Below are 11,142 nucleotides of genomic sequence, written 5' to 3'. Positions count from 1 at the left end.
AGAAATCATTGATGTGAAGATGGAAAAATGTACCTGGGACACTAGGCACATTCTGGAGCTGAATCATCTCCCTCCACACTTCACACTGCAGGAAAGAGAAGAAAGTCCCCATTATGTTCTGGCCACTGCATTTTGTGTCTTTGCTAGTTGTTGTCAATTATAGTTGCTAACATTTAAATTGCTAACCACTGCAACCATCTTTAAAAAAAAAAAACATTTTAGGGGGTAGGGAATTGAAATTCACTTAGGATGGAAATAAAAGGCAATGTTGTACTAAAAATTAAGAATTGTCTCTGAGGCGCCAATAAATCTAATCTGTTTCACACTGTCAATGTTCCATGCACAGTGGTAAGTTCATTATTTTTACACTTGGGGACAATAAGTTTGTAATATATCCCAGCAACCAGGAAATCAATGCATCACCATATGCCTAAACTGAGACCATTTGTCATGGTTTATGCTCCTTCCAAAGGGTGCACAACAGACCTCAACTTGAAGAAGCACCAACGTGGGCATAGTTACTTGAAATGTCAGATGGAAAACATGTTAGAAAACGGGGTGTATGCATGCATCCTGCGGAAGGAAAGGACTCAACCCTCTGTTAACTTCCCTTGGCAGTCCCCTGATCAACCGCCGTGCCACAAACATGGGCAGTTTTTCAGAACACATTCTCCTGTCACTGATAGCTTAATTTTTAAAAGGGCAGTATGGGAAGAGAGAGGGGAGGTCAGGAAAAAGGAAAAATCAGGGTCACAAATGCCAAAGTGCAGAGACCTTGGGGGTTGCTAATTAATTTCAGTGCTTTCTTTTTGTAGAAGAGCAAGTGAGGTCTCACACCTCCCAGGCAGCTCGTGACTGTGTGGGAATTCCAACCAAAGCAGGGACCGTCAGGTGGCTGCTCCCAGGTGCATGGGAGAACTAGGATCCAGATGGCAAATGATCACAGAGTCTAGGGACAAAGAGACATGGGGCAGAGCCACTGTTTTCCTGGTGGTTCAGTAGGGGAGCCTCCATAGAGGAAAAGAGCAAGTTAGGGTGGTTTGGGTGAGGCTGTGGTCACAGTGGATTCATCCAGATTCTTGGCGCTCCCTTTCATGGTGCCTGTGGAGATGGCTAAGGGACAGCATTGGCCTGGTTGTGGCTGTCTCATTTATTACCAGGTTATCTGTGTGTTTCCTTGCTCTTCACACTGAGAGATGTCACAGCAGCACAGCTTCCTCCAGACCACATGTGTCTGTGCCATTTGTTTCCACAGGATGATAAATCCTTTGCCACAACTGAAGGAAAAAGTGTCCTTCATTTTTCCAACAAAGTTATCAGCGAAGGATGGAGATATCCTGATGTGTTCAGTTCTTTACTGGATGCTGGGGGGTTTGGAACAGACACACAAGACACAGCTCATTTGTTGGAAGCATTTATGATCCAGTCAGGAGAGAGACTCAAAGGAAATGAGTAGGGTTTACAAATTAACAGAACTTACCTTTGTGTAACACACACACACACACACACACACACGCACTCACACTCACTCCTTAGTAAGGAATTCTGCCCAAACATCTCAGCAATGCAAAAATCTAGTTCAAACTTGAAAATAATTGCTTCTTACTTAAAAAAATTCTCCTACTACAAGTCCTTAGGGTTCCCATCCCCATTTATCCAGAGCAAAACCTGGAGTTAGGTTGGAGGACATTGAAGGTCGATTTTTCTCATTACACATAGAGAACATCAAGAGGTGACATGGCACACAGGAGTGGGTCAACTGTTTCCAAGTTAAAGTGTTGAGGGACATCCACACAAGGCATATACAGCTTACAAGTATACACACACACACACACATACACACACACGTATATAACATATAACTGCCTCCAAATAAGTGCTTATTTAAATCCACACATAGGTGAGCACCACATTCTTCTTCACTAATAGGAAAACATATGTAAATACATTTGAAGGCTACTGGTTTAGAGAATGGCTTTAGCATCTTAGCTGCCTAAAATGTATAAAATTGGGAAATCTGGGTTGTAGCGAGGATTCAGCTGATACGTGTTTAGTATAGATTTTCCTGCTGTTTGATAAGCTTCATGAGGACAAGACCATGGCCTGCAGTCATGTGTCCCTGGGCCTGGCATGAGGCCATCACAGTGTTTGACAAATATTTGTCAAATTAGATGAGCTGTCAACAGACAGCAGCACTTCTCATCATAACTGCCCCTGCGCATCTGTGCTGTCCAAGCTACAGCGATAGAGCACACAGAGGGAGACTGAGCTTATATCAGAATGACCTTCAATATAAAAATAGGCATATCATTCATAAACATAGGCAGTTTGTTTTTAGTAACAAATTATTTGTAGCACACCTTACAACTGATGGTGATTCACAAGATACTGTGACCCCGAATGTGAGTATGAATCAGCTGGTTAGAACCAAACTAATACCTTGGCATCTCATCTGCTCGGATTCTTCCAGAAAACATGCTTATACAAATCACTGCATAAACAGTGCTTCCTTAAAAAAACTGAAAGGAGTAAAGGAGAGAAAATGAATGTAAAGATAATAGCAGAAGAGATTTAGGTTAAATATAAGGAAATTTTCTTTTACTTTTTTCCCTTTTTGTCTTGACTGGGGCGTTTTAGATCTTTTTTATAAGATTTTTTTAAAAATTGAAATTACATCAGTTTAAAACATTGCATAGGTTCCAAGATTACATTTTCTCACCCTACCAGCAAATGTAAAGGCATATTCTCCACCAACCAGTTGGTCCCTTCTATTCATTCTCTCCCGCTCTACCCCCTCTCTGGTAACCATCAACCTCTTAAAACCTCTGTGTTTTGAGACTAAGGGTTTGTTTTTGTTTTCTTTTTATTCCACAATTGAATGAAGTCATGTGGTATTTGTCTTTTTGTTTTTCACTTATTTCAGTTAGCATAACCCTTCAAGGTCCATCCACATTGTTGCAAATGACAAGATTTCATTTTTTAGAGCTGAGTAGTATTCCACCAGGGATATTATATTCCTCTGTGAGTATTAGGCCACAGTTTCTTTGTATATTCATCCATAGTCAGGCTGTTAGTTTGTTTCCGTATCTTGGCTATTGTGAATAGTGCTTTAAAGGTGTATATGTCCTTTTGCATTCATGTTTTCATATTTTTCAGGTAAATCCCCAGAGATGGGATTCCTGTATCCTATTTTTAATTTTTGTGGAAACTCCATACTGTTTTCCAGAGTGGCAGCACCAATTTTCACTCCCATCAGCAGGTGTGGATGAAGGTTCCTTTTAAGGAGGATGTTCCTGAATTGTCAATGTTAGTCTTAGTTGCCATTTAAGAAACCAATTGTTTCCTTGTCTGGATCTTCTGATTTTCCATTTGAGTATTTGTATAATGACTACTCCATTTAAATTTTTCTCCAAACTTCTATCATAGTATTTGTTTTTCTTCCTCCTCCAATGGCAAACAGCTTTTCATTGATACATTTCCTTGATAAGAATGCTTTTATCAATTCTGGCAAACAGTTCAGATTCCAAATTCCACTGCCATGTTCCCACTGAGCCACTCTTGGGCAACTTTGAACCCTCCCTTGGAGCAGAAATCTCTGCTGTCCTTTAACCGCCCTCCCCCCCGCCTTATCCTCCACACCCAGATCCCATCTTTCTAGTATCTCCTGAGCCTTGCACGCCTGTCAACTTTAAATTGCAGCTGAGGCTGGAGACATTCCAAGCAGAGAAGCAGCAGGTCCCAGCATATGGTGGGTGTTTAATTAAATAACGAATGAATACAGCCTTGAACAAAAAATAAATATGTGCAGAAACTTCCCACTATCTTGGGAGGATGTGAAATAGCTAAGATCTTTCTTAATCTTGGTGTCACAAAGCCCTTATCTGGAACACTGACAACCCAAAAAGGTCAAAGTCAAAATGAATTATTGCAACAGAGGTAGATAATAAGTCCTCTCTTACTTTCAATATCTCAACTACTAGTGTTCTCAGGGAAGTTGAAGTAATGAAAAAAAGGCTGTTCTGGAGACTCTTGAGCAGTATTGAACTCTGTCTGCCTTCTAGTTCTCAGAGATTTTGCCCTAATCAGGAGGATTGTGTTTCATCAAAAGGATTGTATTCATCAAGAGGATTGTGTTCATCAAGATGATTGTATTATTGGGTGCTCTTCCAAAATAAAGGCACTGACAAACCAACCAGAAAGTGTGCCCTCCTGCATCCAGCTTGCCAGTTGTTCCCTTGCTCTGTGTAGAATCTGGGCAGTTAGGATGACAGGGCAAGCTCTGGGCTGAGTCAGAGTCCCTGGGTTGTTATTCCCATTCTATCAACTAAAAAGTTTAGGTAAGATAAGCTAAAACTCCTGTGCTCTTTTATTAGAATAATAGTTCATCCCCTGCAAATGTTCAGGCAGATTAAACGATGTGCCTGATACTCATTAAGGGCTTTGGAAGTATCTGTGGGATATCTGGAGGGACTTGGTTGCTCTAGGGTTAGATCTGAATTAAAAAAAAAATTAAAGATTTATTTTTTATTTATACAATAGCTGGGGTACAGGCCAGAGATACAGGAGGTTGAGAGGATTCACCAGAGACAGAGTGGGGAGCAGAACAGGCAGACAGACCGAAAGCACTGCTGAAGGGAGCAGCGGGTGGAACAGGAGAGGTCTGCTGCACCATGTGGGAATCTTCCTGGCTGGTTGGAGATCGTACCTGTGCTGCAGAGGCTGCGGACAGCTTCACAGCACTGTGCTCAAACTGCTGCACCACTGGGGAGGCCCTAGATCTGATTTTTTTTTACTTCAATCCAACAGATCTGCTCTTGGACTCCTAACATGTTTTCTTTGAGACTTAGTCGTTGTTGCTCTTTATAGAACCATGAATTTCTTACTCCTGATCTTCTCATTTACTCTTTACATTGCATCTAGTAAAACCATCACCATATTTTCTTCCTAAAGATATTTTTCCTGTATTCTACCCTCAAAAACAGACAAATGGTTATTTTTCTTGTGCAGGCTCAATTTCCTAGGTAACTCGGACAAAGTTGAAAGATTTATTTTTATTTATGCATACAAGAACTGGGGGTAGGCCTGAGGTAAGGAGAATGAGAGGATTCACCAGAGATAGAGTGGGGAACAGAACAGGCAGATTGATTGAGGTATACTGCTGAGGGGAGCAGCAGGCAAGACAGGAGAGGTCTGCTGTGCCATGTGGGTCAGCTCCCTGCCTGGGGATCGAGCCCATGCTGCAGTGGTTGGCAATAGCTTCATGGGCTGAGATTTTAACACCTGCACTACCAGGGAGGCCGTAGCTCTGACAAAGTTTGACCTTCTTGCTTCTGTACAATGTAGAAGTACAGCATCACACCCGATAAAATCCTGTCACTGCCCCTCAAGGACTTTGACATGTTACACATCCTGACACATGTACTAAACCTCCCCTTTAGATACTGTTTGAGCTCATTGGTGATGTCTGAGCAAAGTACCACAGACTGAGAGGCTTAGAGTAGTCACTGATATGGAGGTTAGAAGTCTAAAGACAAGGTGTGGGCAGGGCCATGCTGCCTCTGAAGGCTCTGGGGGAGGGATCTGCCTTGACCTCTCTCCTATCTACTGCTAGTTCTTTGGCAAGTGACTACATGATGTCAGTCTTTGCATTGCATTGTCCCAGTGTGTGTGCCCATGTCCAGATTTCCCCTTTTATAGGACACCAGTAATATTATTTTAGGAGCCCATTGTACTCCTGTACGACCTCATCTTAACTTATTATACCAGTGACAACCTTATTTCAAGATTGTAACTTGGGATACAAGGGCTTGGGATAAAAACTTCAATATATGAATGTTGGGGTGGGAAAAACAATTTAACCCTTCACAGGCACTATCTCCTCTTTCCAAATTTCTATTCTATGTGGCAGCACTTCAATCTCATACCTCCTCTGCTTCTCAACACCCCATTAAAGGAGACTGAATGGACCTGAACAATCTCTGGGCTCAGTGATGAGGTCCTACTTACACTTTTACCTTATCTGCTGGTATAATAGTGGCTTTCATTTTGTTGAACTCCTGCTCTGTGCCAGATACTTTATGTATATTATTGTAAATTTCACCCAAATTAACATTATTCTCATTTTGAAGTTGAGGAGAAAAGCTTAGGTGACTCATTAAAGGCTAGTGTTGAGCTTGAATTTTCTGGCTCAAAGCCCAGACTTAGTCTACTCCACCTCAGTGTCTTCTGGAACATCAGAAGAGATCTTTCTGGCCAAGTTACAATAATTTATTTTTCCCCTGTTGGAAACCATGGCCATCTTATTTAGGAGAGAAAATCTGAAAGACAATTAGATGATTTAACAGGTGTTTACTGAGCAACTTCTAGGTATGCAGTTCTAGCGTGGGAGGGAGATGGGCTGTAACATACATGTGTTTTTTTTTTTTTTAATCTTTGTCTTTTATTTGGCAGCAGTGTTTAAATTTCAAAAGGCATTAAAGCAGCAGCAATTCTAAGCATGTCTTTTTGATATAAAGTTTAAATACTACATTATCTGGACACATTTTTCATTTTCTTTTTATGTTTAGCTATAAGCCTTATAGGAGGTATAAGTACCCAGAGATAGCAAACCAGGTAGGTTTGTGTAAGTTACTTCTTATAGCATGACTGAGACTTACAAACAAGTATTCACTCTAGCGTTGATGAACTCTATTACTGAGGGTATGCATACTCTACTAAAACAATAGTGATTTTGATAATGACCATGGATAGTGGCCAGTCTTATCACCACTCTAAATCAGTGTTTGAAATTTTTCATCTACTGCACAGAAATAGGTAGAGTTTTTATTAGGTAGGGGTAGAAGAACTGAAATAGCAGCCATAACTCTTCAGAAACCTTGAAGTCAAAGTTTAAAGATATTTAAGTCAAATCCTTTTCATTGGTCTTGTGAATTGACATAAGGTAGGAAGGTAAGCAGTGCATGATGTTACATGCCCCCTCTCTGGCAGATAACTAGGCATGGCACATCAGAGCATAAGGCAGTGTGAGGAAAAGAAAGTGAAAAATTATATTTTCTCCTCTCTTGACACTTAATGTTAAAATGTAAAAGAGAAAGAACTACTTGTAGCCACTGTAGCTAGTGGTGATTAGAGAAGATTCCATGGAGATAGTGAAGATGAAACACTAGTAAAGAATGGATGGATTTTAATGCTAGAAATGAGGATAGCATAACATCAGTGATTCTTTTTTTCCTAGAGATTTATTTATGCATACAAGAATGGGGGTACAGGCCAGAGGTGCAGGGGATGAGAGGATTCACCAGAGACAGAGTGGGGAACAGAACAGGTGGACTGACTAAAATACACTGCTGAGGGGAGCAGCAGGTGAGCCAGGAGATGTCTGCTGCACCATGTGGGTTCTCCCTGGCTGGGGATTGAACTCGTGCTGTAGTGGCTGCGGCCAGCTTCTTAGGTTGCATCCCAAATTCTTGCACCACCAGGGAGGCCCCACATCAGTGATTCTTAATATACAGAGTTGGCTTGAAGGGAACCCAAGAAACAATGGAATTGGCTGATAAGTTTTGTGTGCAATTTTCAAGGGAGAGGACCATCAGCATTCATTATTGTCAAAGGTGTCTCTGTTGCAAAAAAGAATTTAAGAGTTTATGTTTTATGTCCTTGAACAGTGAACTTCAAAATGGTAGACCTGAGAATGAGAACCTTCTAAATCGGGCTTGCAATGTAGTATCTGGCCCCCACTTGAAGCTTTTGTACAGAGATTGATAAACAGTATATTCAATGGTGACAAGTTAGACGTGAAAGATCAGAGAAAAAACATCAAGAATGAAATCAAGCTTGTGATTTGGTACAGTAAAGTATAGTCAGAATTATACACTTGGTAGAAAATGAATTAATATTGGAGCATCAAGACAGAGAGAAAATACAAGCTTATGGACATGAAGCTAGGAGTCAGGAATGCTAATTTTAACTGAAGGGTTTATTACTACTTTTGGATAGCTGTGAAAATACAGACAACAGAAGGGAACACAACCAGAACTGAGTTCAAGTGCTGCCGACCATGTGGACCAGCTGTGTGGCCTCGCATAAATTCCAATGCTTCCCTGAACCTCCATTCCTTATTTTTAAGCTAGTTTGAACCGTCTCTTTCATGGGGGAGGATGAGGATAAAATATGAGTAAAAAGTATCTAATCTGTAGCAGACTCTTGATAAACTGCCATACCCTTCCTCCCTTCTTTATCTTGGAAGAGTTTTGCTTGTGTCCTACTTACAGCTATCCTCCAAACTAGGTGAAAATATTGCATTTGCTTTCATAAAAATTGTGCATGATGTGAGAATAATGATTAGAAGAAGGTGGAGTAAGGGGTCCTGATTCCACGAGAAAACAAAAATAAGACCATATCAATATTAAAGGAACTTCTTGGTTCTAGCTAGCAATGTATTCCACCAGGTTTTAAAATACTGGTTAGAACTTCACAGCTGTGCAGCTAATAGTCCCATTGAGAATTAATGCTCTATTTAAAAAATAAGAAATAAACTATGATGTTTTAAAATACAAACAGGTACGTGGTAGCACTGTAGGAGGAACACAGGGTAGGAGGTGGGGACCAAATAGGAAAAAGAGAATAATAGGACCCCAGATCTGAAGCCAGATACTCTCGGGAAAGTCACTTCCTTCAAGGCTGTTTTCCTCATAGGTAATATTCTTCAAGACACTTCTAGTTATTATAAGATTCTAGCTATATATGGTATATAGAAAAGTTGTTTTAAATGATGAGGAACTGGTTACTAATAACCCTAACAGTTAACTCTATGTCCAAGAACTGTCTAAAGTGCTTTCAATGATAAACTCATTTAAATACCCCAAGCAGCCTAGAGTCCTAACACTAACCCCAAGGCACGAAAAGGTAGTTCTGGTCACCCTGCATATATGTAGAGTGGGACCCGGGCTCCAAGCTTTGTCCTGTAACCACTATGGTCTAAATAACTGTGCTCCCTCAACTGACTCATAATAGCGTCTAGGATGTGAAGAGCTGGTCTCTTTAGAAGTAATAATAATCTCAAGTCTGAAAAAATTCAGTGGTTGCCTTGAAAAGAAAGGATTTACTAAGTATAAAATAGATGTGAGTGGGTCTCATTCCTCTTAACACACATACAATTGTACTCTCTAAAGTCTTTCTCAAATGTTTCAGTGTCTCTTACAAGTTGCAAGGACAGCATTGTCAGGTACATACTAATAACTTGCTTTACTTTGCAATAGTGTTGTTGACATTTTGCATCTGGAGAACTTGACCAAAGGCCACCTTGGGCATCTTACCTTGAACAGCTGCTGTATGCACCATGAACTTGAGGAGAAGCAGAGCTCCCACTTATATATCCAGTGGGATCTGTGGCTGAGAGAATTGCAGCCACGAGAAGAACAGTTTGTCCACAGCACCTGGTACTCTCTGCTCCCTGGTTTCCCTCTGCCAGCCTCACACCACAGTGCTCTTCTTCCCCTGTGGAGCAGGATCCTCTAAATGAACACCGGAACCCATTGCCCAGGAGGTTTCTGGAGTGCTTTGCTGCATCACCACCAAGCGGATGGAGGGCTGGGCATCCTGAGTGGCCTCAGGAGGGTACTCCTTACTGGGGTCCTTGCCTCTGCAATCGTACAGCATGCAGGAGATGAGGAAAACCAGGAGCAAGATGACGTAGCTTGTGACTAAGATGATCAGGTTCAAGGTGACAGGGTTGATCTCCAAATAAAACTCCATGGCATCTCTCGCTGTTGGGAAGTGGGTCCAGAGAAAGGCAATGGGACCAGTTTGGGAATTGCAGGTCAGAATAGCTAGAGGGGCTCTGGAGTAAAAATACATTAATCCCCACTGCTTTCAGAGACCACACAGATTAACGCTGCTTGGTTTAATAACTTAAGCTCTTGCTCTTAATACTGCTGCTACCAAAACACAGAAGCTGTCTCTCACCAGTTCACCAATGCAAGAGAAGTTTCATATGTTACCAAAGCGTGGTATGTAAGTAGGGTGTCCATATAATTTATTATCCAAACAGGCAGTGTGGGGAGCTTAGAACTGGAGCACTTGGTCCTTTATTTTCTGTCTTATGCGAGTTCAAAATGCTTGCATCTCTTCACAGTCAGCATTCTCTTGGCTCTGTCCTTGGGTTCATGGCATTCTAGCCTACAGCACAATCTTCTGCACAGTTTCAGCCTCCTGAAAAATTGGCTTGTCTGCCCATCACAGACGGGCCCTGCTACTTCCCGCATAATGCGGCTCTGCTGCCCCAGGCCACAGAGCACAGCCTTCATCTTTGGCCCTGGGTCACAACCAGGGGCTGCTGAATGCCACACACTGAGGACTTCACTCTGGATCTCAGAGCAAGAGGTGACCCGGGGAAGTCTTAGGTCTGGGAGTGCCACAAGCTATTCACATTTTATTTTTTTTATTTTTTTTTTATTTTTTTTTTTTTTTTTACTTTTTTTTTTTTTTTTATAGAGGCATGTTTTATTTTATTTATTTATTTGTTTGTTTGTACAAGCACTGGGTACAGTCAGAAGCGCGGGAGGGTGAGAGAATTCACCAGAGCCAGAGCGGGGAACAGAGCAGGCAGAAGGACCGAAGTACACTGCTGAGGGGAGCAGCGGGCGGCAGGAGAGGTCTGCACGCCATGTGGGACCCTCCTCTGGTGGCCGGGGAGCAGCCGGGGATCGAACCGGCGCCGCAGAAGCTGCGGGCAGCTTCGCAACCCAGCGCTCAACCGCTGCGCCACCTGGGAGGCCCGCTATTCACATTTTAAAGAGATTGCCTTGGCTGCTGTAGGGATGCAAGAAAAAAAAAAAATTGAAAGATAAGAATACAGATAGCATTGGATTTCTTAATCACCACACTGCCTCAGCTGTGGCCCTGTCTCAGCTGTCCTGTACAGGACCAAGTTCATGAGCAAGTGCATAGCAGGCCATGCTCAGAAGGGTGCCAAACTTGGTTTAATGCTCTGCCATTACCATCTTGAAATCCAATAATTTTTTTATTTTGCGGCAGGCTCACAGTTGTGTATCTGGCCTTGACCTCTTCTAGGCATTTTTAACCAGACAGAACCATTTCTCCAAGAGCTAATGGGGTTCCTTTGATACTTCTAGGTCAAGGACA

General features: G+C 41.9%; 1 protein-coding gene across 1 annotated transcript; it reads right to left on the bottom strand.

Annotated features, from left to right (window-relative positions):
- Positions 1–9,471: 9,471 nt before the first annotated feature.
- On the bottom strand, positions 9,472–9,753 carry SMIM36 (small integral membrane protein 36). Its single transcript, XM_054689419.1, has one exon. It carries the CDS (start codon positions 9,751–9,753, stop codon positions 9,472–9,474), a length of 282 nt encoding a protein of 93 aa, XP_054545394.1.
- Between the last annotated feature and the right edge of the window lie 1,389 nt (positions 9,754–11,142).

Source organism: Talpa occidentalis, unplaced genomic scaffold (genome assembly GCF_014898055.3).
Source record: "Talpa occidentalis isolate TD23 unplaced genomic scaffold, MPIMG_talOcc4v2.1 talOcc4.7, whole genome shotgun sequence".
NCBI lineage: Eukaryota > Metazoa > Chordata > Mammalia > Eulipotyphla > Talpidae > Talpa > Talpa occidentalis.
The sequence above is the reverse complement of the archived record's forward strand: the minus strand, read 5'-3'. Positions and strand labels throughout refer to the sequence as shown.